Consider the following 27,541-nt stretch of genomic DNA (forward strand, 5'->3'; position numbering starts at 1 on the left):
CACTCTCTCATAATTGTGTTCATAAGTAAAACAATTTATTGGATGACATATACAAAAATTTTTAAAAAATACAAAAGAAATTTCACTTTCCTGAATTCTACTATGTGCACTGCTCTACCCCTTGACACTCCCCTCTGCTCTCAGTGCTGCTCAACCTGAGCCTCCACCCAGAGGTGCAATAGAGCAGGAGGATATGCAAATAGGGCTTCCCTCTGCTTATGAAAACCAGTCCACCATGACCCTGAAGCTCTGCACAGGATCCCAGCCCTGGACTCAAGCTCATCCCACTCATTGGTCAGCACTGAGCAAAGGCAAATGACCAGCACTATGTAGTGAGTCCAGCCCTTGTTCCACAGTGGACAGGAGCAGCACATTTGCCATCCACAGCCATGGACAGCACAAGGCTCCTCATGGCAACAGGCTGAGCAGAACACAGCTGCCCTGCATGCAGTGTCCAACACATAGCAATGTGCTCCTGGTTCAGTGCCCTCAGCAGGCTCTGCAGGGGACTCACCTGATGCCTTTAGGAGTACCTATGGTTTAAGGTGGCAGGGACCATGCACAGCAGCTTCCTCAGCATAGGGGAGGTTAGCAAGAATGAGCAGGTGAGGAAAGCCACCACCTGTCCAGGTGGGCATGGAATCTAGGAAAAGTCCCAGGAGGACTGACTCCTGTGAGGACAGACAGGGCACAGGGAGCTACCTGAAGGTGTGGAGGCAGCAGAGGCCATGCTCATCAGGCACCTCTGCAGCAGCAATGCTCACAGTGAGGGACCCACATAAATGGACCATTGCTGGTACAGTCCAAGCTGGCAGCACAGGAGGAGAGCTGCATCCACCTTTCCCTGTATACACAACCCTCCGGGCCCTGGGTGTTGGCGTTTGTGTCCAGCAGCCTCTGCATGCTGGGCCTCCTGGTGGACACCCAACTGCTCATGGACTCTTACATGCACAGTTCAGGAGCTGGGAAATCAGCAGCTGGGGATAAACCTGCACAGGAATGTGGAGTTTCCAGGAGCCTCTGCTCTGCTGCTTCCAAGTGTCTGCAGTGAGCACTCTGGATATAAGGAACCATGACTGCAGGAGAATGTTTGCCTGCTCCTTGTCATTGTGGCCTTAGCTGAGGCATTGCCACCAACTGCCACAGCGTCTCATGGTGAGTTTATTTAAAACCTCTCCATATGGATAGTCCTCACTGGTTGAGGTGAAGCATTTCACCATGTTAACAATTACCCTCTGTGTTGGCTCAAGTTTACAGGAAAAATCACAACCTGCACTTCTAAATCTGTTAACACAGTACCTGGGAAAGCACAGAGAAAATACCACTCAGATTCCCTCACATATGGTCTTCCTCCTGCCTTGAATTCCTGACAGGGAGCACATGACATTGTGCTGGGTGAGGACAGGGAGCTGGGCTGCTTTGTCCTCTGCACCAGTGCAGTTCCCAGAGCTGAGCATGGGCCAGAGAGTGGGGTCCTCACAGGGCTGCAGGTCTGCAGGGCATGGCCTCCCATCTCAGCACATGTGAATTCCACAGGAGATAGGGTAAGGGGACATGGGCTGCCCCAGCACACACAGGCTCTGCACCTGTCATCATGGCCCTGTTCCTGGTCTCATCTCAGTTATGATGGACACAGGCATGCTGCAGAGCTGGAAGGGAATCTCCAGTGCAGACTGCAGACACCAGTTGCATTATCAGGCCCTGAGTCTGCTGTGCAGAACCAGGGAGGAATCTCGGAGTCTCCTGACCATGGTTCATGGGTCATGGTTCACCCAGTATTGACCTCCAACCTTCACAGAGGGCCATGCTGAGCCCTGATATGACTTAACCTGTGATACTCAGATACTGCCTCACAAGGACATAGAGACACTTCACAGATCCAGATGCTGTGAGACCTAGGAGACAGCAAGGTCTGGAGGTCTAGGAGTAACACAGCCAAGGGTGATGTCAAAGTTAGGAAGATACTCAAGGCAGGAGGCCAACAGCTGCCTGAGTGGGAGCAGGCTGTCTCTTGAACTTCTTCTCCATCCCCAGCAAGGCCCATGGCACCCTCTGCCCTCCCCCACTCAAGCCTTCCCCTGGAGTTCACAGCACAGAGCAAAGGACCTGAGAGGGCCACCTGCTGTCTCCTCCCTCTGCATGGCTGTGCCCTCCTGCAGAAGCCCTCTCCTAATTGTAGTTCTGACAACCCCTGAACTCTGGCCTGTCCATTCCTGATGGCTGCAGGAGGAGGACCAGGTAGGAAGCAGGGAGGACATTGAAGTTTGCTCCCATTGCCTCTGACCAGCACAAGGCCTGCACACTCACTGGGAAGGACAGTGACCCTGCCAGATGCTCCCTACTTGTATCCTAGGCCTCCCCCATGCAAAGCAGCCCAAGTCTCAAGCTGAAAGTTCAGCTCTGGCTCAGCAGCCCTCAGTCCTTCTCACAAGGCTTCTATTGCAGCATGGAGGTACTTGGACTGCCCTTCTGCCTGCCATGTGTGAGAGTCCAGGGATTTCAGGAGATGGACGGGGCATGCAGCTTCTGGTGTGACTGACTGGAGGTGATGCTCCTTGTCCCTGGTGTCCTGTTCATGGTGGAGATGCAGGAGTCAGATTTAGTCCAGGATAAGCCCTCATAGACCCTGTCCCTCACCTTTGCTCTGTCTGGATTCTCTTTACCCAGCTATGGTGTGAGCTGGATCTGCCAGTCTCCAGGGAAGGACCAGAAGGGGGTTAGATAGACAGATAGTGGTGGAAGCAGATAGCGTTACACAACAGATCTTGAGTCCCTATTAGTCCTCACTGCTTCCTGGTGGTCGCACATGCTGGATCTTTTCCTAGGTGTTCTTGTTCAATTGCACCTGCAGAATTTGTCCCTGCATGGGTAGAGAGTCAGCATCACCAGGACACTTCCAAGAGCCAGGTTTTATTAGCACTCAACCCACCAGCAAGAACCTGAACATACAGTTCTCTATTCCAGTGGAGCACACAGTGAGGGAAGTCAGCGTGAGCCCAGTCACTCAACAGTCTCCAGGTAGAACTGAGGACTTGCAGGAAGCTGAGGACCAGCAGGGGAGTTGAAGACAAGCAGTGAGCCCTGGACCAACAAGGGAGGTCAAGATTTGCAGGTGCAGCTCAGGAGCAGAAGTAGATTCAGGAACTCTTTTGGGACCTAAAGACCCACTAAGGTGTACTTAGGATCATCAGGGAGATCAAGACCTATGGAGAGTACTTAGGTTCAAGAGAGGGAGCTCAGGAAGAGCAAGAGTTTCAGGAGAAGCAATGAGAATTCATGGCCACCAGGGGATCAGGACAAGAAGAAATAAGGAGGACAGAGCTCAATATCAGCAGCAGATCCAGGAGTGGGATGCTCAGTAGCAGGAGAGCACACTTAGGACTAGTAGAGGACACTTAGGACCAGCAGGGGGCACATAGGACCAGCAGAGCATATAGGAGCAGCAGGGAGATCAGGACCATCAGCTTCACATCTCAGCCCCAGGAGAAGGTGAAGAATGACCTGAGCCCACTTTGCTGTGTATATTGTGTTCTCTGTCTTCATCTCAGGAATTCCTCTAGTCTTCTAATTGCACTTCTTAATTTTTATCAATCTTAATTTCAGTAAATAATGTTTTGCTTTCTATACTAGATTCAGATTCCTTTGATCCTTCACATATTTCTGAATATCAACCTTGAGTTCTGAGCCATGATCACTATAACAGTAAGGCTGAGAGAAATTTTCAATATTATGTAACTCCTTCTTCTTACATTGTGCAGATGGAGGAGGAGCAACATCTTTGTTTGAAGCAGGATCACAGGAATATGGACAAGAATGTGAAGTGTGACCTGGTCCAGACTTCTACAGCAAGACCTCAGCCCTGAAGCCAGGTCAAACTCAAGTTCAAGCTGTTCTATTTGTGAAGGTCTCCATGGACATGAACTGCCTGGAAGGAAATTCCCACCCAGATCCCCATGCCCAGGAGGATCTGTCCACACTGTCCACTTGTTTCTGTCTTGTCCTGTGAACTAATGTTTTTTTGAGCAGCAAGGGAGGGCCACACACCCTGCACTGTCTGTGCACTGTGACTGTGTTCTTTGCCATGATCCTTAGTGGTTTTCCACATGAAAGGTCAGAGGGTAGAGGGCAGGGCTGGGGCACACAGAGAATATATTGGATCCATGAAACCTTGATCATAGCAGAAATGCAGGAGTTAGTCACAGTGAGGCTGAGGTGAAGGCTGTGCATGGGCACATTATCTAAACAGGGACGAAAGAAGAGCAGGCTGTTGGAGGCCACTGGCTCACACCTGGCCCAGGTGAGGAAGGGAAAGAGTCACACAGAGGGTCCAGGTTTCCACATTCAGGAGGTGGGATCATGTGAAAATGTCTCTGATTTGGTTAGACTGCAGGATTACCTTTTAAATCAGTGAATTTCTAGAAATTAGAATCTTCACCCACAGGGCACCCATGGATTTGCAGGTGGTGGAAACATGGAGGCCATCAAGGTCTTCTCTGAGCCTCCCCAGGACCAGGAGGAGGGTGTCTGCAGGTTCAGGGTTTGCAGTGAGGTCATGATCATCACCACAGTGAATAAGGACAGGTGCCTACATGTCTTATTAGCAGGTTGTGTTCACTCAGTTAGGCAGGAGATAAGTTCCTGAATCCTCTTCAGGAGATCAGCACCTATACGTGTCTTCTCAGTGTCCTCTGACTAAGGAGAGTGTCCACTGTGTCCTCCAAATGATGGTGCTGTGGCAGGGCAGTTCTCACTGCAGTGATGCTGCATATGGAAGGAGCCCTGGGCCTCCCTCCTCGCCCAGCCTGCCCTGCATGTCCTCCATGTCTGCTGTCAGCCTGGCTCTGCTGCTCTTGGTGGAACCTGTGGCTCTCAGCCTCAGGCTGCAGGTGAGAGCTGCCTCTGCTCCCAGGACCCTCACACTGGCCCAGCCCCTCCCATGCTGTCCTCTCATGGTGGAGACCAGAGGGCAGGAGAGATGAGATGGAAGAGTTCAGGGCAGATTCCAGTCCACTGCTGTCCACAGGCATTGGCTGAAAAGTCAGGATGACAAGCTGGTCAGAGGGTGGAGGGCAGGGCAGTGGACACACAGCAGGTAGCTCCTCCTCTTATAAGTCCCTGCTCCCTCCTCTCCTGTGCAGTCTGTAACCCCAAAATATCACAGAGATAACAGAATAACTATTCATGAGACAAAGGAGGGCTCTTTTCCTGGACGTGGGGAACAGCATTCCTCAGTCCTGTGCTCTTGTTCAGTCACTATTGATGGCTCTTCCTTCAGGGACTGGGAGTTGAACCTGGGGCCTCTTGCATGATAGGCAAGTTCCTGCCACTCTGAGATCCTCACAGGTCCAGGGAGGAAGGGCTGGAGGAGGCAGTGCTGGGCTCAGGAAGGTGGGCTCCTCCTCTGACAGCCTTCCAGCCCCCCTAAACCAACTGCTCTCCTGTCACAGGTAAAGCTCCACATGGGATCAAGAGAGGGACACATCTCAGGAGCACTAATGACCTGGCATCCTGGTCTCATCCTCTCCAGATATAAGAAGAGCCTCACCCACATGCAAATTCCTCCTCCTGCTCTGGGTTCAAATGCCCTCTGGGCTGTGGGAGCTCACAGCTCTCTGCTCACACAGGGTGAGCTCTCTGGGAAGGCAGGTGTGGTCTAGAAGATGAGGCTGCTGGGTCTTCTCCTGTGCCTGGTCACAGCTCCCCAAGGTGAGTGTCCCCAGTGTCAGAGCTGGGTCCATGGGGAGATTGTGACTCAGGTGACTGACAGGTTCTCCCTGTACTTGATCCAGGTGTCCTGTGCCAGGTACAGCTGCAGGAGTCAGGACCTGACCTGGTGAAGCCCTCACAGACCCTGTCCTTCACCTATGCCGTGTCTGGTTACTCCATCTCTAGTGGTTACTGCTGGATGTGGATCCGTCAGCCCCCAGGGAACGGGCTGGAGTGGATAGGCTACATATGTAGTGGTGGTAGCACTTACTACAGCCCATCCCTCAAGAGTCGAGCGTCCATCTCCAGAGCCACGTCCAAGAACCAGTTCTCCCTGCAGCTGAGCTGACCGACCCAGGACATGGCCACCTATTACTGTGCCAGAGACACAGTGAGGGGACCTCAGTGTGAGCCAGACACAAACCTCTCTGAAGGGTGTCCAGGGCCAGCAGGGGGCGCTCAGTACACAGGGAGCTCAGGGTCACCCAGGAGCAGATTCAGAGGGAGGAGAGAGCAGTTCACCTGGTTCCTGAGGTTCCTCCCCAGCCAGCACCTGTCCTGACACCACCTTCCATGGAGATATTCGAGTTCTCTCCTCTCTCAGACCCTCAGAAAGGTTCTTCTTGTCTAGTTCAGGCTGGTCTGCAATTCTGTCAGCACAGACCCCACAATTTCATTTGTGAAGGTTTGATTTTGTTTTTCAATGACATTTCCTGACAGTGCCTTTAAAGTGGACTTTACCAGCATTTGTTTTCAGCAGTGAGATTGAGTCCAGGTGCTCCTCCACTGAGCCCCATCCCAGCCCTGATTGCATCTCATTTTGACACAGCTTCTCCCCAGATTCCCAGGCTGGTCTTGGAAAGCTGTCCTCCTGCCTCAGCCTCCTGAGTACCTGGGCTCCAGGTGAGCTCACCATGCTCAGGGAACTTTATGAACTTCTGATGCCAGGTCTTACCCTCCATGCTCAGGGGGTCCCTGTCCCCTTCCCATGATGCCTTCCCATTCCCAATCCACCCAGTGTCTTTCCAGACATTGTCAGGTCAGAGTACACACTTCTTCCTGGATCCTACACGTGCCAGAGCTTTCCGCTCCTAGGACCTTTGACAAGGTCTGCATGCAGGCTTTGTTCCCCAGTGTTAAGGAGGGATAGCCCTATGTTTGTAGTAGTTAGAGACCATTGAGGCTGCCAAATTCATGCCATCACAGCACAGCACCCACAGAGTGGAATTAAATGATCAAAATGTCCAAAGACTGAGTTAAGAAATGCTGACCACAAGCCCTAAACATGGTCAAATAAACAGACAAGTGTATGTTCAGAGTGAGCTTCGGTGTGTGTGAGGGTCCACCCCTCATGATGTGGCTCATGTGAGGACACCCACATCCCACACCCTGGACTCCAACGGGTGGATATCGGGGCTTTAAGCCCCCTTGCTCTTCTTGACCAGAGGCAAGGGAAGGGGACACTCCCCAACAAGGTCAGACCAGGATAGGTAGGGCCGACTGACCGCCCCCACCCAGCCCCCCAGGAGGAGGACAGGCATGTCAGGGAGACCAGTCACAGCAGGAACACGTTTATTGAGGAAGTCACACAGCTTTATGTAGGGTGGGGGCTAGGCGGGAACCAATGAGTGTACAGGTCAGCGAGTCATGGGGACTTCACGCATGTGAGAGTCCCATTGGACTATATGGCAAGCACGAGCTGATCACGTTCACAGAACTGTTGTTAACCAATCCCTGACGGTGGTCCGATTTATCGTCATTAACTATTGAAACCGCCTTTGAGGCCTTGATCTTGCTCACTTGCCAGGGAGTAAGGAGTCAGCCTGAGTTAGTTAACCTGTCATAGTCCCAACACATCCCCCTTTTTTGTTTTATATTAAGGGTGTGTCTGTCGTAGGTTGCCCCTGGGAGGGTCTTACCCGTCATGGAACATCACCCTAGCAGTTTGGGGGTCCACCTTACTCGAAGGTGTGCCTGTCTTAGGTTGTCCACGGCAGAGCAACATCCTTACCCGTCATTGGACAATGAGGCTCTAGCCCTCATTTCCTGTCTTAGGTCGGTATGAGCTCCCCATGAATCTTACCCGTCATTGACTACCACCTTAGCACTTCAGGCAGGCCCCTCAGGAGGAACAGGGCTCAAGGAAGAGACACTTAGACCCCAGTGTCCTGATACGAGTGATCCATGATCCTATAGGGCTCACAATCATCATTACGAAGGGCAGTATAATGCTGTGGGACCACCATGAGCTGCACAGACTTAGCCTACCTTTTCAATAAATGGATAAGTTTATTGATTATGCAAGGTTCAAAGGTCAACACAAGGATAATGGTGATTAGTGGTCCCATAAGCGAGAGGAGGTAGGGGAGCCACCCATGTAACCCAGCCCAGAGGAAATTCGAGTGGAGCTCGCTCCTACAATGTTCCAGATCTTCTTGTAGGTTTTTGATTTTATCTTGTACAATGCCAGAGCAGTTGGCATAGAAACAGCACTCTTCACCAAGGATCAGGAAAAGCCCTCCTTCCTTCACCATTGCAGGATGACAGTGGCCAAGGAATCAAGCTGAGCCTGTAGATCTAAGATGGTAGAGCTGCAAAGTGCAATGTTAGGAGCTGTGTGCAGCTCTCAAGGAAGTCCACTGTCCAGAGTCATGAGGTCAGAGACGCTAAACTTAATCACTGTTGTCCCATTTTTGCTACTGCGCATTACACTCTTTCTTAAATGTCATTTTAAGACATTTACTTATATTGACTCCTGAGTCTATATTAACATTAGTTAACACAATTTAACATTATATCTAAAACATGAATCAAAGAAAGGCTGAGAGAGCTTGTAACTTTCTTTTGTGTGGCAAAAGTGGCAAAAGGTTTTCATGTTTCACAATATTAACCTTTAAACAAATCAGGCTCTATCTTTTAGAAATACATTTACATTTAAATTTTTATCTCAGTATAAAAAGTAACACATTTTACATATACCCTATTGATAACAGGTCCTATAATAGAACATTAAATGATAGAAATAAATCCCCAATAAAATTTGCTCTTTATAATTACCATTACAGATAAGTTTAGTTTGGAGAATAGCAGCTTGATAAATTCCCTGCTTTAAAACGTGTATATCTGGAAAATATGAACACATTTAATATACAAAGAGTGACTATTTCACAATTACCTTGACACTTTTATCTTACCAAATTTAGTTTTCAAAGAAAAATTTAGACTTTGTAACATAGTACAATACTCTTAACAGTTGTTTAACCATAAATGTATAAACCCCAATTTTTGAGACTAATTGTTCTAAAGAATAAAACTTTTTTTAAATTTATTTTTATTGTAAACAAATGGGATACATGTTGTTTCTGTTTGTACTTGGAGTAACAGCATACCATTTGCATATTCATACATTTACATAGAGTAATAATGTTTGATTCATTCCATTATTTTTTCCTTCCCCCCACCCCTCCCACCTCTCTTTCCCTCTATACAGTCCCTCCTTCCTCCATTCTTGCCCCCCTCCCACCCCCTATTACGTGTCATCATCCACTTATCAGTGAGATCATTCATCTTTTAGATTTTTGAGATTGGCTTATCTCACTTAACATGATATTCTCCAATTTCATCCATTTGCCTGCAAATGCCGTAATTTTATTATTCTTTATAGCTGAGTAATATTCCATTGTGTATATATAGCACAGTTTCTTTATCCATTCATCAATTGAAGGGCATCTAGGTTGGTTCCATAGTCTGGCTATTGTGAACTGAGCAGCTATGAACATTGATGTGGCTGTATCTCTGTAGTATGCTGATTATAAGTCTTTTAGATATAGGCCGAGGAGTGGGATAGATGGGTCAAATGGTGGTTCCATTTCAAGTTTTCTAAGGAATCTCCACACTGCTTTCCAGAGTGGCTGCACCAATTTGCAGCCCCACCAGCAATGTATGGGTGTACCTTTTTCCCCACATTCTCTCCAACACCTAGTGTTGCTTGTATCCTTGATAATCGCCATTCTAATTGGGGTGAGATGGAATCTTAGTGTAGTTATGATTTGCATTTCTCTTATTACTAAAGATGGTGAATATTTTTTCATATGTTTGTTGATTGCTTGTACATCTTCTTCTGTGAAGTGTCTGTTCATATCCTTAGCCCATTTGTTGATTGGGTTATTTGTATTCTTGGTGTAGAGTTTTTTGAGTTCTTTATATATTCTGGAAATTAGTGCTCTATCTGAAGTATGAGTGGCAAAGATATTCTCCACTCTGTAGGCTCTCTCTTCACATTGCTGATAGTTTCCTTTGCTGAGAGAAATCTTTTTAGTTTGACTCTATCCCAGTTATTGATTCTTGCTTTTATTTCTTGTGCTATGGGAGTCCTGTTAAGGAAGTCTGATCCTAAGCCAACAAGGTGAAGATTTGGACCTACTTTTTCTTCTATAAGATGCAGGGTCTCTGTTCTGATTCCAAGGTCCTTGATCCATTATGAGTTGAGTTTTGTGCAGGGTGAGAGATAGGGGTTTAGTTTCATTCTGTTGCATATGGATTTCCAGTTTTCCCAGCACCATTTGTTGAAGAGGCTATCTTTTGTCCATTGCATATTTTTGGCACCTTTGTCTAGTATGAGAAAATTGTATTTATTTGGGTTTGTGTCCGTGTCCTCTATTCTGTACCATTGATCTACCTGTCTATTTTGGTGCCTATATCATGCTGTTTTTGTTACTATTGCTTTGTAGTATAGTTAAAGGATAAAGAATAAAGTAAAGAATAAAACTTAACAGAAAAATCAGCATTTCTAAGAAATCCTTCTCATCTTACCACATAGATTATACTTTGGTTTATATCAGAACATTAGTATTTCACCTTAGGAAAAACTTAAATAGCTCCAACTGTGTCACATACATACAACCAACTTAGTTACATGCAAAGTTTTGAAACTTGCCCTTCAGACGGTCTTAGCACTTACTTAGACCCTCATGTATTTCATCACACAAGCACTTTCTCACCCAGAAACATTTTGTTCTTCACCAAATATATTTCCATATGTAGAACCTTTTCTTTCTTCTTTCCTATGTGTTGACCTTTTTGTTCACATTCTGAAACAACTCTTAAGTAATTTCTTAATTTATATAAATCACTCCATTTTAATAAGATTAAATATTTTGTTATTTATAGTACTCTAACTGAAACACAGTTGAAATTTTGGGAACCCTTTGCATATAGAACTGTACTGTTGAGAACGGGGTGCCATCCGTGCAGCCCTCTTGTATAAACAAGCTATTTCATGAACTGGGCCCCCAGGAAAGGGCGTGCAAGCACCGAGGATCCAGCAGCCACAGCGGCTCCTTCCAGGGCCAATACAAATGGGATGTGCTGGGTCCCGGGCTCATCAAGGCTGCTCAGAGAGATCTATCTGAGGAAGGTGCAGCTGTCTGGAGACCCCGCCTATCAAGTACGGGGGACCCAGCCCTGACCCCTCTCCCTCATACTTCACTCCTTCCCTCCTCCCTGCTCCCTCCAGGACCATTCAGTTTTGGCAGGACCCAATAAGATTCAAATAAAGTGGAGGGACCCAACCAAAAGAGGACAAATATTTAGCTGTCCGAATGTTAACCAGTAATGTGCAGGTCCTTGTGTATGAATGCTGAAAAAACTATTAAATAGAGCGCTTTCTCGACACTCCGGGCCGCTCCCCCCAGCCACTGTATCAGTCTGAGGGGCTGGTTGTGGTCCAGGCTGGAGCTTGCTTTAATAAAACCTCCTTGTGTGATTTGCATTACCATGTGTTCACTTTGACTCTCCGAGGATTAGTCAGAATGGGACCCTAACAGTACCTGTTAGGACAAAACTCTTAGTAACCTTGTTTTTAGTTTAGTGATGATACAAAGCAAGTTTAAACCCTTTTATTTACCAACCTATGAAAACACCAATAATGTTTAAGTATGATATCCCATGGAATTTAAGAGACAAGAGCACTTGATATCATTTAACAATCAGCATCCTAACTTTGTAAATTAATCAGATGTCTCTACAAACACATTTGAGTAATCCCATACATGTTAACTCCAATTCACTTATTCTGTAAAAACCAAGATATCAGACAAGTGTCCTGAACAGTATTTGCTGTTTCTTTCCTGTTGAAGAAAAGTCCTAGAAACAATTGATATTAGACATTTTTAACATCAATATTTTATTAGCTTGACCACCTAGAGACTTGCGAGTTATTTTCAAAGACATTTTACTTTTATTAGTTTACCCTATTTAAATTGAACCTTTTTAAATCACGTGAATTAAAAGTATCTGGATCCATTTTTAAATTTTAATTGTAGGAGCACTCAGTTTTGATAGACAAAACATGACATCAGACAGCGCGACATACAAATAACAAAATCAAAGGCCTTCTAACTTTATAGGTGAATCTCCATTGCAGTGTAACAGATGTTCAAAAACTCTAGTTGAATTAAAAAAATAGAACTGATTAAAAAGCCATGAGCTCAAAAAAAATGTAGAATTCAAAAAAAAACAAGAGTCCTGGAAAAATGATATGGCCATTAATTACTTTAGTAAAGCACCATAAAATTTACTTTTGCTGGAGTTTAGGTAAGACTCTTTACTCTTTTTTTTTTTCTTGAATTTGAGACTGGTCTCCTACTGAGCCTTCAGACTTTCTCTATTTACATTTCAATGTAAGCCTTGACTGAGATCTGGATCTGAAAGGGGCTAAAATGTTCTAGCAGAAACTTGATGCCTAGGGCATTTTAACCCTTTTTCCTGGTTAGTAATCAATTCAGGTTTGGACATAGAAAATTGTGAAACAATTATCTCCCAATACTCGTGGGGCCTGGAAATGCTATATCATACTCCTTACTAGGACATGCCACTGATGGTTGGGCTGGTTACTCCCTCCACACCAGTGTATGTGGGACCTCATGGCAGGAGGACTAGGTGGGCTGGACTGGAATGGAAGCAGAAACAGCTGAGTCAAAGTTGGAGGAGGAGGAGGGATTAAGAGGGGGAGAAGAAGGAGGCGTTCGAGTTTGCAGGAAGAGCAGAGAAGCGCAAGAAAGAAGAGACTTGAAGATAAGGAATCCCTTTCCATCTGCCCACTCACGGAAACCCTGTGCCAATATCTTTGGTAGCCACAATCCACCTTCCCATGGAGCGATCTTTCATGCCTGCACAGGCCAATTTGTGACTGGTAGTCATTCCTTCCCAAACTAACATTTTAGCATTTACCGGGAAGGACCTACAGGGAGGGGGGAGGTTAGAGTCAGTGAGTTCTCGCCCAGAATCATAAAATGACTGCTGGGAAGATTTCCCACCATCCAGAGGCAGCGGCCCTTTGGGGGAAACTTGGAGCCCCCTTTGGGAGGTCCTGGAGAGAAGCAGGCCTTAAGGGCGGATAATGTAGGGCAGACTCCCAATGGGGCACCCTCCCCTAAACTGATTTCCCTCTTCCTAACAAGTTGTTCTACACTAACCCATGTGAACCATTCAAAAAGATTAGCGGGAGGAAGCCAAGGGGCCACACTAGTAAAGGTGTCCCAGGCTTTTTCCGCCTGTGTATCAGACCACTCAAGGCCCCTACTCTTCAGCAGGAGTCTAAGAGCTGAGAGCGCAGGGTCACCTGTGTGGTGTGTGTTTGCCCCAACTTTTCAGGGGTGCCCTCACCTCGGAACTCGCTTGGCCCAATCTGCAGGTACTTTTGGTTTCAAAGCAGCCTCTTCGCTTTGGCTGTGGATCAGCCTTGAGGGACCCGAGGTTGGGTGCCAGATGTCGGGGACTTAAGCCCCCTTGCTCTTCTCAACCAGCGGCAAGGGAAGGGGACACTCCCCAACAAGGTCAGACTGGGCTAGGTAGGGCCGACTGACCACCTGCACCCAGCCCCCCAGGAGGAGGACAATCAGACTTGTCAGGGAGACCAGTCACAGCAGGAACGCGTTTATTGAGGAAGTCACACAACTTTTATGTAGGGAGGGGGCTGGGTGGGAACCAATCAGCTTAAAGGTCAGCAAGACATGGGGGGATCCACGCATGTGAGTCCCATAGGACTATATGGCAAGCACGAGCTGATCACGTTCGCAGAACTGTTGTTAACCAATCCCTGATGGTGGTCCAATTTATCATCATTAACCTTTGAAACCGCCTTTGAGGCCTTGATCTTGCTCACCCTGCCAGGGAGTAAGGAGTCAGGCTGAGCTAGTTAACGTGTCATTAGTCCCAAAGCTGGAAACACCCACCCCTCCTGCAGCTGTGCATGGCCTGTGGACAGGGGTGACCTGAACAAGGTCTTGGAGAGAAAGGGCTCCCTGTGTAAAGTCCCAGGAGGGAGGGTGGTCAGCTCTGCAAGGACTGTGGGAGCCACAGGTTGGCTGTGCCCCTGGCCTCAGGACCCTGACAACACTCTGTGCACAGGACCACTCTGATCCCCATGTTGCTGCGAGGTGACACGGAGTCTGAGAAGCCCAGGACCCCTGGCTGCTGGGCAGAGGCAGCTTCACCTGCCTGTATGTCCAGCACTGTGGCTGGATTGCAGGGTCACAGAGAGGGACGCCCTGGGCTCTGTTCCTGCTCACGTCAGTGCCCAGCTGTCCTGAGAGTCCAGCTCCAGTCTGTGTGAGGATGAGCTTCAGCAATCTGTATACCCCAGAGTGTCCTAAGCTGGTCCTGGTTCATGCTGTACAATTAAATCACTCCATGTGTTTTCACAATCTGTGTTGAGAGCTGCAGCACTGAGTCCATGTAAACTTCCATGTTACCAAGTGAGAGTGCAGTTTCATATTTATCATTTAATTTCTCTAAATGTGACTTATAATTATGTAAGTTTGTGTTGTTGACTTAGAGGTATTCACTATCGCATAAACATAACTTTATAACAGAAAAGTTGCTTCCTGCCTACCATATCTTCCTGAAATTTTTCTATGTGGTTAATCTCTTCATTTAATTTTCTATTTTTCTTCATATTAAATGTAAAAAACTGGTTTTCCTTTGTTGCAGTTCTCTGATGACCAGAGAAATACCTGAATATCAATCAAACATAGACAGCTTGTGGTATTTTAGTGAACAAGATGGATATTGCACCTGAAGAAAGACAGAATTGTCCCAGGGGCTCACTTTCCCCAGTGGTTCAGTTCCTGCCTCCTCTGCCTCATCCTCATGTTCAGAGGTGGATGGACAGATTTAAAGTGCATAAGTCACTTCCTGTCTAGTTCATTCTGAATTCCTGTACCTACCATCATCTTCTCAACTTATATTCTATTTTTCTTTCAACAAAGTAAGTATGCATTGATTTCCTCTGCTGAACAGCTTGGAAGTCTTAAGTTTATGAGCCTAATAAGAGTACCTCCTACAAAATTTTGTGTGCATTTAATTGAACAAAATGCATGTTGCATCAGATTTCAAAACGCATTTTCCCAGGGGCTCCCTTTCCCCAGTGGTTTGGTTTCTGTCCCCTTTCCCTCAATGAAACCTCAGGACGTGCTCTGGGGGCCTCACTCAGCCCCTTCCTGATCCCTGGTGGATGCTGGGATGATGCTCCCTGAACACAGTGGCCCTCATTGTCAGGGAGTCTGTATGGGATTGTTTAATGTGCTTTTCTGAGGACAGTATCTGCACATAGTTAGTAGGTTAGATTTAAGGATTGGAGAGTTGAATGTATTTGAAGGAACCAAGTAAACAAAGATGTGCTGTGTATTGTCTTTCACATGAGATGGTGTGTGATCATCAACGTCACTAAGAACGTCAGCCTCTCTCTCCATCAGACACACAGCTGGTGATTCCAGCTGTATCTTCATAGTCACACTGAAACCCAGTCCTTGTGAGGCAGAGGACAGCACCCTGACACATGGGGGAGGGGGCCATGATGGACCAGGCTGTGCACACCAGCTGTCCATCACCTGTCCCTCCCTGGTGTTGGGAGCCCCCAGCTGCTGGGCTGCAGTCACTGTGAAGCACAGCCTGGCTGTGTCCACAGGTGCATGTGAGCTGCAGGGCACCAGGACAAGGCCCTCTCTGCACCTGGTCCTCACCACCCACCCCACCTCACCCTCCCTGCACCTTCCCATCTCCAGGGGCCACTGGTCCTCTCTCTGTCCAGGAGGCTGATGCAGTAGCTTCCCCACATGATGCTGGTGTGGTGATGGCCTCCCTCTGCCTGACTTAGGTCAGCTAGGTCCATGTGCTCCAGGTCCATGCCCATGGCCAGGAGGGACAGGATGCCATTCTCCTAGGCTAAGGTTCATTCCTCCTCTGTGGACAGCATATTTTCCACATCACCACTAAGGGTCACCCCTTTGCCTCCAGGTCCCACCTGCTGTGCACACTGGACAGTGGTCCTGACCCCAGTCCTCAGGCTGTCCCACCCCATGTCTCTGCTCACCCAGGCTGTGCTGCACAGGTTGGAGTCTCTTGCCTGCTGCTCTCCTAGCTGGCCCTGCAGCTGGTAGACCTAGAGGGGTGGGTCCATAGTGGGCCTTGCTTCCAGGCTCCACTAGCCATGGCCCAGGGTCTCTTTGTAGGTGCTGCACCTGTGACAAAGCTCTGCCTGAGCCCCAGGCCCACCCACATCTTCCTCTGGACACAGATGGAAGAGGACTCACCTCAGCAGCATTGGCACCTGTGTGCCTGCAGAGTCAGCCACATGGGTGCTGCCAGGTTTGCTGCTGGAGAGACGATTCCAGCACCCAGATCACCCTGGCACAGACACTTTACCCAGTCCAGGGCTGCATCCTTAGCTGTTTACTGTGACTACCTCTGTCACCAGCTCCAGTGTGAGCTGATCCAGTCTGTGGGGCTCTGAGCAGCTCCAGAGGCTGATGATGTGCAATGAGAGAGCTGCACTGCAGCAGGTTCTGGAGACCAGGATGCAGACCTCAAGGTGCTGCTCCTGCCCAGGGCTTCCTGAGGCTGCTCCACCACATGGCAGGAAGGCAGGAGGCAGAGAGGGGCAGCTGGGCTGGATGCCCGGAGTGGGGCTGGGATCACACTGGGGACTCAGCATGCCAGTGTGGGAGCCTCCTTATTTAGCAGAATCTGACTAGGTTGAGCCACGGGACGCAGAGGCCTGGCTTCTAGGAACTGCAGGGAAGTAGGTGGTGCTGCCTGGGAGTGTTTCCCTGTCTCCTTCTGGAATTTCCCCCTAAGTGCATGGCTCCCCTGACTCAACCCTATCTTGTCCATCACAGAAGAAGCTCCTGCTGCTCTTGCCCCTTTTACCTGCATATTATGAATAAAGCAGAGTTGGGTGACTCCGTGGTTCTGAAGAGGGCAGAGCTGGTATGGCCAGACCTGTCACACGCCCTCTCTCACAAATAAGGTACTGTCTCTTGTGTGTCATTGAGTAGGTAAGTGTTTTGGGAAATAAAAATCCTCCAACATCCTCCAGTTAACCCTTTCCTCCCCCACGTGGTCATGGCAGAGACGACCCTGACAGGCCAGGAAGTCACTCTGCCAGCCCTAGGGGAATCCAGGTGGCCTGGCAAGGATGTGAATTGTCTCACTATTCTGGGACCACAAGGACATGCTGAGGTGACAGAGCAGCAGCCTTAAGGGAACGAGGCTGCCCATGACACTCCCACCTGCTCTCAGTGCTGCTCTGCCTGGGCCTCCACCCAGAGCTGCTATAGAGCAGGAGGACATGCAAATAGGGCCTCCCTCTGCTCATGAAAACCAGCCACCCTGACCCTGCAGCTCTGCACAGGAGCCCAGCCCTGGACTCCAGCTCATCCCACTCAGTGGTCAGGACTCAACACAGGCTGCTCACCATGGACTGTGTGCTCAGCTGGGTTTTCCTTGTGGCTGTTTTCAAAGGTGATTAATGGAGAACAGAGATCCTGAGTGTGTGAGTGGACAGGAGTGAGAGAAAGAGTGGATGAGTGAGTGTCCTGACCAGGCTGCCTCTGTGTTTGCAGGTGTGCAGTGTGAGGTGCAGCTGGTGGAGTCTGGGGGAGGCCTGGTGCAGCCTGGGGGGTCCCTGCGACTCTCCTGTGCAGCCTCTGGATTCACCTTCAGTGACTACTGGATGAGCTGGGTCCGCCAGGCTCCAGGGAAGGGACTGGAGTGGATTGGAGAAATTAACGAGGGTGGTGGTACAACAAAGTATGCCAACTCTATGAAGGGCCGATTCACCATCTCCAGAGACAACTCCAAGAACACGCTGTACCTGCAAATGAGCAGCCTGAGAGCCGAGGACACGGCCACCTATTACTGTGCCAGAGACACAGTGAGGGGACCTCAGTGTGAGCCCAGACACAAACCTCCCTGCAGGGTGCCCAGGGCCAGCAGGGGGCGCTCAGCACACAGGGAGCTCAGGGTCACCCAGGAGCAGGTGCAGAGGGGTTTGGGGCTGGTTATCTCTGTCTCGTGTCCTCTCCATGTACTAACTTCCCAGGGAATCACTCTGCACTTATTTCCTGTAATAATTGTTGACATCTCCAAAGAGAACAAAGGTGATTAATGGCGAGCAGAGATCCTGAGTGTGTGAGTGGACAGGAGTGAGAGAAAGAGTGGATGAGTGAGTGTCCTGACCAGGCTGCCTCTGTGTTTGCAGGTGTGCAGTGTGAGGTGCAGCTGGTGGAGTCTGGGGGAGGCCTGGTACAGCCTGGAGGGACTCTGGGACTCTCCTGTGCAGCCTCTGGATTCACCTTCAGTAACTACTGGATGAGCTGGGTCCACCAGGCTCCAGGGAAGGGGCTGGAGTGGATCTCAGACATTAGTGGTAATAGTGCTACCATTAACTACGCGGACTCAGTGAAGGGCCAGTTCACCACCTCCAGGGAGAAAGTCAAGGACATGCTGTACCTGCAAATGAGCAGTCTGAGAACCAAGGACACTGACACCTGTTACTGTGCCAGAGACACAGTGAGGGGACCTCAGTGTGAGCCAGACACAAACCTCCCTGCAGGAATCCCAGGCCAGCAGGGAGAGCTCAGGACAAAGGACTTGCTGATATACTCCCTGGAACTGTTTCCTGATAGATTTTGAATTTTTCTGCATAATTTACACACTTTGTAGTGACGTTCTCTACAATGACGATTCTGGACCTACCATAGAAATTTCTGAATCAAAAAAAATAGTAAGTAGTTAATGTGGGTGAAATGAGTTCATGTCATATCCTGAATTTCATGGTCCCAAAATCAATTCAAAATATCATCATGTCAATGTTCATAAAATGTAAATCCTAAAGGTCCACTAACTTATAGTGAAATTCCTCAAGCAGCAACTTAAAATCATTAAAGATTAAATTTTTACCTTTCTAGCTGGAAGTGAATTGAGGAAACTCATGAACACAAGAAGCATTTCTGGGACACTTTGCACAATAACACACAGACCCACATACTCATGTGCAAGCACACACTCTCAGCTCTGCACACGACAGTCACAACTGCAGGACCCTGAGGAGCAGATGAGAACACTCGTCAAGAGAGAGGCCAAAAGCTCGCTGCATAAACACCAGAACTTTGCTTTCTCTGTGTCCCACCTCCACAGCTCTGCTCCTCGAAATTCCTGCCAGGGACCTGTGTCTATGGTGAGACCCCCAGTACTGCAGGGTGACCAACTGACCCTCCAGCTGCCCTCATGCGATAGTCAGGAGGAGCTCTGTGAAGCCATGCACAGGTGCAGAGTGGAGATCTCACCATTCACTGGAAGGTCCAGGGTCGCCCGTGTGTGCAGAGGCCATGGGGCTGTGCGCTGTCAGGAAGCAGAGCCACAGCCAGTGCAACACACAGGAGAACTAAAACCTCTGCACCACTTACACTTCAAGCTTCGGCAATGCCTCAAGGAGGCAGCACAGGGCAGGGAGAACTGTGAGGAGCATGGAAATTCAAATGTGGGGAGGACACAGACCTCCCACCATCAGAGCCCAGGGCTTGTCTGCAGGCTGCACAGACCCAGGAGCTGGTGCAGGAGACCTGGCTGCTGTGGCTGCTGCTGGCTCTGTTCTGCAGTGAGTGTCCATGGGGAGCACTGCTGCTTTTCTCTCAGGCCTGGCATTCCCTGCAGGACACGTCCATGCTCACTTTCCACAGTCCTCATGCTCATTTCTAATTCTCCTCTCATCCGACACATCAGCAGGGTCCTGCCATGACAGCTTCCCATCCTCTGTGCCCTCTGTGTGGAAATGTGAAGTGCCTTCTGCAGGCTCCACATGCAGACCCCAGGCTTGGCATAGCAGTGCTGGTGATGGACAGCAGCAGCCTGGACCAGCCTCTCCCCTGCCATGCAAGGACCCTTTTCACAGCTGTGGGCTGTGCCCCTGGATTCATTCTTCATGTCAGTATGAAATGAGGGGATTGAACCCCCTCAAAACTGATCTGATGAAGGATTATCAGAACCAAGAATTGATTGTAATCGTTCACATAGGAGGTGCCCCAAAATCTCATTGTGAGACAGTGCAAGAAGGTTCAGAGGTCAGATCTCTAGATTATGAGGGCTCTAACCCTAAGTGGATTAATCCACAGACATGGATTGACTTGCAGCAACTGTAGGCAGGTGGGGTGAGGCAGGAGGAGGTGGGTCACTGGCTGTGGCTTTGGGTTCACACTTTGTCCCTGTTGAGCACAGCTCCCTGCTTCCTGCTGACCATGTCCTGAGCTGCTTTCCTGCTCCCCAGCCTTCTGCCATCATGTCCTCCTCACCTGGATCAGGGCTGAGGACTAGGCCATCAAGTCCTCCAACCTCTGAAATCCTGAACCAGAGGAACCTTACCCTCTTCTAGGTGGCACTTCTCCAGACCTTGGTAAAGTGGCCAAGAGCTGTCTAAGCACGGACACATTTTTATGAGGTTTACTCACGACCACACCATGAGTCCAGCACCTTCTTATGAGTCTTACCAACAAACTGTGGTGAATGGTGAGAGCAAGGTGAAGCCCTGGCTGCTGGAGCCCACTGGGTCTCACCTGGCACAGGTGAGGTGGGGAAGACTGCCACAGAGTCGGATCCAGGATTGCTCAGGGCAGGAGGTGGGGTCATCTGAAAATGTCTCCCCTTTTGTATCCTGAAGAACAGCTAAATCATTTAGTTTGCTAGGGACTGGGAAACCTCACCCACAGGTCACACATGGATTTGCAGTTGGTGGAAACATGGAGACCAGCAAGACCTTCCCTGAGCCTCCCCAGGCACCAGGAGGAGGGTGTCTGCAGGTTCAGGGTTTGCAGTGAGGTCATGGTCAACACCACAGTGAATAAGGACAGGTGCCTACATGTCTCATTAGTAGGTTGTGTTCACTCAGTTAGGCAGGAGATCAGTTCCTGAATCCTCATCAGGAGGTCAGCACCCACACTTGTTCCTCTCAGTGAATCCCCCTGACTAAGGAGAGTGTCCACTGTGTCCTCCAAATGATGGTGCTGTGGGCAGGGCAGTTCTCACTGCAGTGATGCTGCTCAAGGAAGGAGCCCTGGGCCTCCCTCCTCACCCAGCCTGCCCTGCATGTCCTCCCTGTCTGCTGTCAGCCTGGCTCTGCTGCTCTTGGTGGACCCTGTGGCTCTCAGCCTCAGGCTGCAGGTGAGAGCTGCCTCTGCTTCCAGGACCCTCACCCTGTCCCTGACTCACCCATGCTGTCCTCTCATGGTGGAGACCAGAGGGCAGGACAGATGAGTGGAAGACCTCAGGGCAGATTCCAATCTACTGTTGTCTACAGGTATTGACTGAAGAGTCAGGAGGAAGAGAAGGTCAGAGGGTGGAGGGCAGGGCAGTGGGCACACAGCAGGAACCCTCTCCCCTCGTGCTACCCTGCTCCCTCCTCTCCTACCCAGTGTTTAGCCCCCAAATCCCACTGAGATTAGAGAAGATCTAGTCATGAGAAATAGGGAGGGTTCTTTTCCTGGAAATGGGGAACACCATCCTCAGCCATCTGCTCTTGTTCAATCACCATTGAGGGCTCTTCCTTCAGGGCTGGGAGTTGAACCTGGGGTCTCCTGCATGATAGGCAAGTTCCTGCCACTCTGAGATCCTCAGAGGTGCAGGGAGGAAGGGCTGGAGGGGGCAGTGCTGGGCTCAGGAAGGTGGGCTCCTCCTCTGACAGCCTTCCAGCACCCCTAAACCAACAGCTCTCCTGTCACAGGTAAAGCTCCACATGGGATCAAGGGAGGGACACATCTCAGGAGCACTAAGGACTGGGCAGCCTGGCCTCAGCCTCTCCAGATATAAGAAGAGCCTCACCCACATGCAAATTCCTCCTCCTGTTCTGGGTTCAAATGCCCTCTGGGCTGTGGGAGCTCACAGCTCTCTGCTCACACAGGGCTGAGCTCTCTGGGAAGGCAGGTGTGGTCTAGAAGATGAGGCTGCTGGGTCTTCTCCTGTGCCTGGTCACAGCTCCCCAAGGTGAGTGTCCCCAGTGTCAGAGCTGGGTCCCGTTGGGAGGGATGTGACAGCAGGTGACTGACAGGGTCTCCCTCTCCTTGTCCCCAGGTGTCCTGTGCCAGGTGCAGCTGCAGGAGTCAGGACCTGGCCTGGTGAAGCCCTCAGAGACACTGTCCCTCACCTGTACTGTGTCTGGATTCTCCATCACAACCACTGGTTACTGCTGGAACTGGATCCGTCAGCCCCCAGGGAAGGGGCTGGAGTGGATAGGGTACATAAGTTATGGTGGTAGCACTTACTACAGTCCATCCCTCAAGAGCCGAGTGTCCATCTCCAGAGACACGTCCAAGAACCAGTACTCCCTGCAAATGAGCAGCCTGACAGCTGAGGACACGGCCACCTATTACTGTGCCAGAGACACAGTGAGGGGACCTCAGTGTGAGCCCAGACACAAACCTCCCTGCAGGCGCCCAGGGCCAGCAGGGGGCGCTCAGCACACAGGGAGCTCAGGGTCAGCCCTGGAGCAGGGCAGAGGGAGGAGAGAAGAGTTCAGCTCTGCCCCTGAGGTTCTTTCCAGCCAGCCCCTGCCTGAAACCAGCTCCATGGAGGATGCGGAGCTCTCCTGTGCAGACCCTCAGAAGCTTCCCTTTCCCTGGCTCAGTCATGTCGGGATCTCCCTCTCTGAGCACAGGCCACTCACAATATTTGCTGATGAAGATTATTTTCTTCAATGTCGTTTCCTGCAGAGTGAGTTTAGTGTGAACTTTATAAACTGCTTTTCTGTACAGGGGAAGGACCTGGAGGCTCTACCTCTGAGCTGCATCATGGCCCTGTTTCCATCTTACTGAGAGACAGGTCCCCAAGAGGCCCATGCTGGCCTTGGACCTGTGATCCTCCTGCCTCAGCCTCCTGAGGACCTGGGTGAGAGGCAAGTCACAACATGCCCAGCTGAACTTTATGATTTGATGCCAGGTGGGCACCCTGTCTCCTCCCATGACTCCTCTCCATTTCCACGCTGTGTCTGTGTGTTAGATCAGGTCATAGCACACACTTCATGCTGGAGCCCACAGGGTGCCAGAACCCTCCACCCATGGCAACTTTGGCAAAGTCTGGAGGCAGTTGTTGTTCTCATATGTTATGGCATTTGGTTTTTAGAGACCATTAAGGCTGCTAAACCTCCAGCCATCGCAGCACAGCACCAACAGCAAAAAATTATCTCACCCACATGTCCATGCTCAGAAATGCTGACAGAAACCTCTAATCCTGGGAAAAATCCACAGAAAGTGTATATTCAGAGTGAACTTTGATGTATTCAAGTTATGTATCCCTCAGAGTGAGGCTCTGTGACACCCCCTCCCCACACCCAGGGCTCCAAAGGGTGGAGACACCCTCTCCTCCTGCAGCTGTGCAGGGCGGCTCCCTTGGCAAAGACCCAGGAGGGAGGGTGGTCAGCTCTGCATGGACTGTGGTAGCTGCAGGTTGGCTCTGCCCCTGGCCTCAGGACTGTGAAGACACACTGTGTCCAGGACCACTCTGACCCCCATCTTGCTGTAAGGGGCCCCTGAGCCTGAGAGCCCAGGACCCCTGGCTGCAGGGAGAGGAGCTTCACCTGCCTGGGATTCCAGCCCTGTGGCTGGACTGCAGGGTCACAGAGAGGGACAAACTGGGCTCTGTTCCTGCTCATGTCAGTGTCCACCTGTCCTGAGAGTCCAGCTCCATTGGGGTGAGAAAGAGCATTGGAAATTTGTATATCCCAGATTGTCCTAAGCTACTCCTGGTTCGTGCCATAAAATTAAGGCATTTGTGTATTTTCACAATACGTGTAGAGAGCTACATCGGGGATTTGTATGAAATATTTGTAAGCCGCTGTCTTCGTCAGCTTTTCTCTGCTGTGACTGAATGATCTGACCAGCACGATTACAGAGGAGGAAGGGTTTACTTGGGGTCACAGTTTCAGAGGTCCTAGTCCACAGAAGGCCGGCTCCATTCCTCAGGGCTCCAGGTGAGGCTGGACATCATGGTGGGAGAGGGTGGCACAGGGAAGCGGCTCCCAGGGTGATCAGGAAGCAGAGAGAGGGAGAGACTCCACTCTCCAGAAACAAAATATATACCCAAATCCACACCCCAAGGCAGCACTCCTGTGAGCCATGGCCACCTGCCCCCAGTTACCCCTCAGTCAGTCCCTCAGGGTTCACTCACTGATGGGTTCAGACTCTTCACCCACCACCCGTCCTCGAACCTTCCTGCAGTGTCTCACGAGAGCTTTGGGGGACGCTCACATCCCAGCCCTGACACTCTCACATCCCCATACTGGGGACCGAGCTTTCAACACATGCACCTTTGTGGGCAAAGCACACCCAGACCCAGCACCTTCTCTTGGGGCAGTTGGAGAAGAGTGGGTGTCAGGGTCAGGGCCCTGGAGCCTTCTGCAGTGACCGCTCGGGCCCTTGGCTTCTCCTGGCTGGGAGGCTGCTGCTGGCCATGGCTTGGCTCCCTTCCCAGGTCTCTGAGGCTTGGCAGTGGTGGATGTGAGCCTAGGTTTGTCCACTGCTTCTCGGTTTCCAGCTTGCTGATGTACAGTTGTTCCTCATGGTCTCTGTGGTCCTTTGCATTTCTGAGGGATCATTCATCATTTCTCCTCTGTCATATCCAACTTCCTTTATTGGGTTCTTCCCTCTTTGTCTTAGTCTAACTAAAGGTTGGTTGACTTTGTTTATCTTTTCAGAAAAACAGCTCTTCACTGACGTTGGCTGTCCTCCTTTTGGTCTGGGTCGCGTTGATCCCGGCTCTGAGCTCTGGTCTCCCTGCTCCTGCTGCTGTCAGGGCTGGCTTGCTCTTGGTCGTCTGCTTGCTGAGTCGCACTGCTAGGCTGTTTGTTCGGCGTGTTTCCGATATTTTGCTAGGTTCCTCCTTCCTGGAACTTTCGTGCTCTGTCCTCGGTGTTTGTTATGTCATGTTACCGCTCTCACTTGTGTCAAGACGGCAGATCTCTTCTTGCTCCTTGGAGTTCAGCAGCACGCCGTTGAGTCCTCGTGTATTCACTGAGGTTCCACAGTTTCCCTTGTTGACTTGTGACGTCACCCCACTGTGGTCAGCATGGGCTACTGGAGAGGATTTGTTTTTGAACTTCATTCAGGTCTGTCCTGGAGAAAGTTCCACGTGCCGATGAGAAGACCGCGTCTTCTGCAGGCTGCGGGCTGACCTGCTGAGCGTCTGCCAGTCTGACTGGTCTGTGCAGGGTTAACCTAGAAGCCCCTGCTGCCTTTCTGTCTGGATCTCTGTGCACTGACGCACGTGGGCTGCCAGAGTCCTGCTGTCACGGCTCTGTGCCCTTCAGCTCCCATGGTCCTCCATTCCCCAGGCGGCCTGACGCTGGTCTCCTCTCCAGACGCGCCCTCCTCTCTGGTCCTCCTCTCCTTACAGAGGAGTTCCTTGGCCTGTTTTCAGGCACAGGCTCTGACTCACGGTCCTTTGGCTTGCTTTCGAATGCAGTCTGTAGGGACTCTCTTCTCCGGTCCTTTCTCTTCAGTCTGTGTCTTACTGCTTAGGTGTGTTTCTTTCAGGCTGAAAACACTTGCATCTTACAAAAAGCCATCCCGCCAGTCTAGATCTGTTAGTTGGAAGTTTTACCCATTTGCATTTGAGTTCATTACTGATAGGCAAGGATCCGCTCCCGAAGTTTTGTTGATTGTTTTCTCTTAGGTTCAATCTCGAAAGTCTGGATGATCAACAAAACGATAGCTGATTTCCAGCTGCAAATGCGATGTTGCTGGTGTGGAGCTGGGAGGTGCACAGAAAGTAGGGCACCGTGGGGCACCGCTCGCCATGGGAGGTGACGGCATGCGGGCAGACTCGGAGCTGGAGACCGTGATTCTGCAGTGACGAACTCTGAACTCTGAGCATCATTGGTGTTTTAATAGAATGTATTTACCTGGCGTCTTGATTTTTAATTTGATTTTTTAGAATTATGGCCTTGGCCAGTAAAGGGATAGAACGGGAGTCTCTTGCTGAAACGAGCCAGGCCCCAGGACCAAAGGCCGAGGGAGCCAAAGGTGGAGACAGCAGCGGGCCAGGGGGAAGGGAGGCGCCTGGGCTGGAGGAGGGCCCGGAGGAGGAGGCGGGCATGGGGGCCCAGGAGCGAAGGGCACGTCCTTCCCGAAGTCCGCGCGGGAAGCTCGGCCGGGTACAGGCACCGCCACGTCCTTCAGCCACAGGAGCCGGACTTGTGCTCCCGCACCATAAGGCGCCTGCACGCCCACCGTCACCTGCGCCTAAAGATGAAGACGGCGCCGCGGCCTGCGCGGCCTTTGTGGGCCCTGTTCCTTCGCTGCGCTCGGCGCGGCTCCTCGGTCTGGCTCTCTGCCCGCCTGCCCGCCTGCAGGCCGGTCTGGTGTGGAGCTCCTGCTCTGGCTTGTCTGAAGAAGACTTCATTTCTCCTTCACCTCGGGGCAGCTTGGCTGGGTGCAGCATTGTTGGTTGGCATTTTTTTTTTCCTTTCAACTCTCTAAAAATAGTATCTTATGCTCTCCTGGCTTGCAAAATTTCTGCTTAGAAATCTGCACTTAGTGGGTGTGGTGGACCATGCCTGTAATCCGAGTGCCTCAGGAGGCTGTGGCAGGAGGATCACAAGTTCGAGGCCAGCCTCGGCAACCTAGTGAGGTCCTAAGCAATTTAGTGAGACCCTGTCCCTACATACAAAATAAAAAGGGCTGGGATGGCTAAGTACCCACCTGGCTTCAATCCCTGGTATAAAAAAATTGCAGATAAGCCTTTGGAGCCTGGCGTACGTAAACTCAAGCATTTCTCTCTTGCTGCTTTTAGACTCCTCTCTCCGCCTCTGACTTTCTACAGCTTGATCATGACGTGTTTCTGAAAAGACCACTTTGAATTGAGTCTCACTGGGTTTTGAGCTTTGAGGATCTTGAGGTTCGCGTGTCTCCGAGGACCGGGGCCACCTCAGCTGCTGCTTCACTCAGCACGCTGCCCGGGCTTTCCTTCCTCGCTGCTTGCTCTGGGTCTCCACGCTGTGGGCGTCCGCTGCCCCGATGACGTCCCACGGGTCTCGGCGGGTCCGCGGTCCCTTTCATTCCTTCATTCCCCCTTGCTTACTGGGTGGATTCAGGAGACGTGTCTTCAGGTGCAGGGACTCTTCTCCTGCCTCGCTGGTCTGTCTGGTGCCTTTCCACTGCACCTTTGGATCTCATTCACTGAGTTCTTCGTGGGTAGCACTGTTGGATTCTTCTTTCTGACGTCAGTGTCCTTGCTGGTTTTCTCCCTTGGGCCACAAATCTCTTCCCGATCTCACAGACTCATTTGTCTGTGTCTCTTGGGTCTTGCTGACCTTCCTTGAGGCCGTGACTGATTTTCTTTTTGGCATTTTGCAGAGGGCCGTCCGGGAGAAGTGCTGTGCTCCCTGGCTGCCCGGTGGCTCTGTTGTGTGTGTCTGTTCCCGCTGGGTGTCTGTGTCTGCAGTGTGGCGGTCGCCCTCTGCCCATTGTTGTCCTCCTGGAGAGATGTTTCCTGGGAGGGAGCCAACCTGTGT

At 50.4% G+C, this 27,541-nt stretch overlaps 1 protein-coding gene and 2 gene segments (V, D, J or C); all 3 read left to right on the top strand.

Annotated features, from left to right (window-relative positions):
- Positions 1-5,660: 5,660 nt before the first annotated feature.
- On the top strand, positions 5,661-6,055 carry LOC124974751 (immunoglobulin heavy variable 4-38-2-like). The segment is given in 2 exon segments: positions 5,661-5,706; positions 5,790-6,055. Coding segments are annotated over 2 exon segments (312 nt in total).
- Positions 6,056-17,358: 11,303 nt separating this feature from the next.
- LOC124974743 (uncharacterized) lies at positions 17,359-19,251 on the top strand. Its single transcript, XM_047537786.1, has 4 exons — positions 17,359-17,508; positions 17,610-18,035; positions 18,248-18,558; positions 19,186-19,251. The coding sequence occupies exons 1-4, from the start codon at positions 17,361-17,363 to the stop codon at positions 19,249-19,251; spliced, it is 951 nt and encodes a 316-aa protein (XP_047393742.1). The 5' UTR covers positions 17,359-17,360.
- A 2,635-nt stretch (positions 19,252-21,886) lies between these two features.
- Positions 21,887-25,881, top strand: LOC124974744 (immunoglobulin heavy variable 4-30-4-like). The segment is given in 3 exon segments: positions 21,887-22,020; positions 22,108-22,435; positions 25,752-25,881. Coding segments are annotated over 3 exon segments (504 nt in total).
- Positions 25,882-27,541: the final 1,660 nt, after the last annotated feature.

This window comes from Sciurus carolinensis, unplaced genomic scaffold, assembly GCF_902686445.1.
Source record: "Sciurus carolinensis unplaced genomic scaffold, mSciCar1.2, whole genome shotgun sequence".
NCBI classification, from domain to species: Eukaryota; Metazoa; Chordata; class Mammalia; order Rodentia; family Sciuridae; genus Sciurus; species Sciurus carolinensis.

Excerpts from the sequence above, each read along its gene's own strand:
- LOC124974743 (XM_047537786.1), top strand. The coding sequence starts at position 17,361 with ATGAAAACCAGCCACCCTGACCCTGCAGCTCTGCACAGGAGCCCAGCC. Across the intron at positions 17,509-17,609 it reads CCTTGTGGCTGTTTTCAAAG|GTGTGCAGTGTGAGGTGCAG; the intron begins GTGATTAATGGA and ends CTGTGTTTGCAG. Across the intron at positions 18,036-18,247 it reads CCAGGAGCAGGTGCAGAGGG|GTGTGCAGTGTGAGGTGCAG; the intron begins GTTTGGGGCTGG and ends CTGTGTTTGCAG.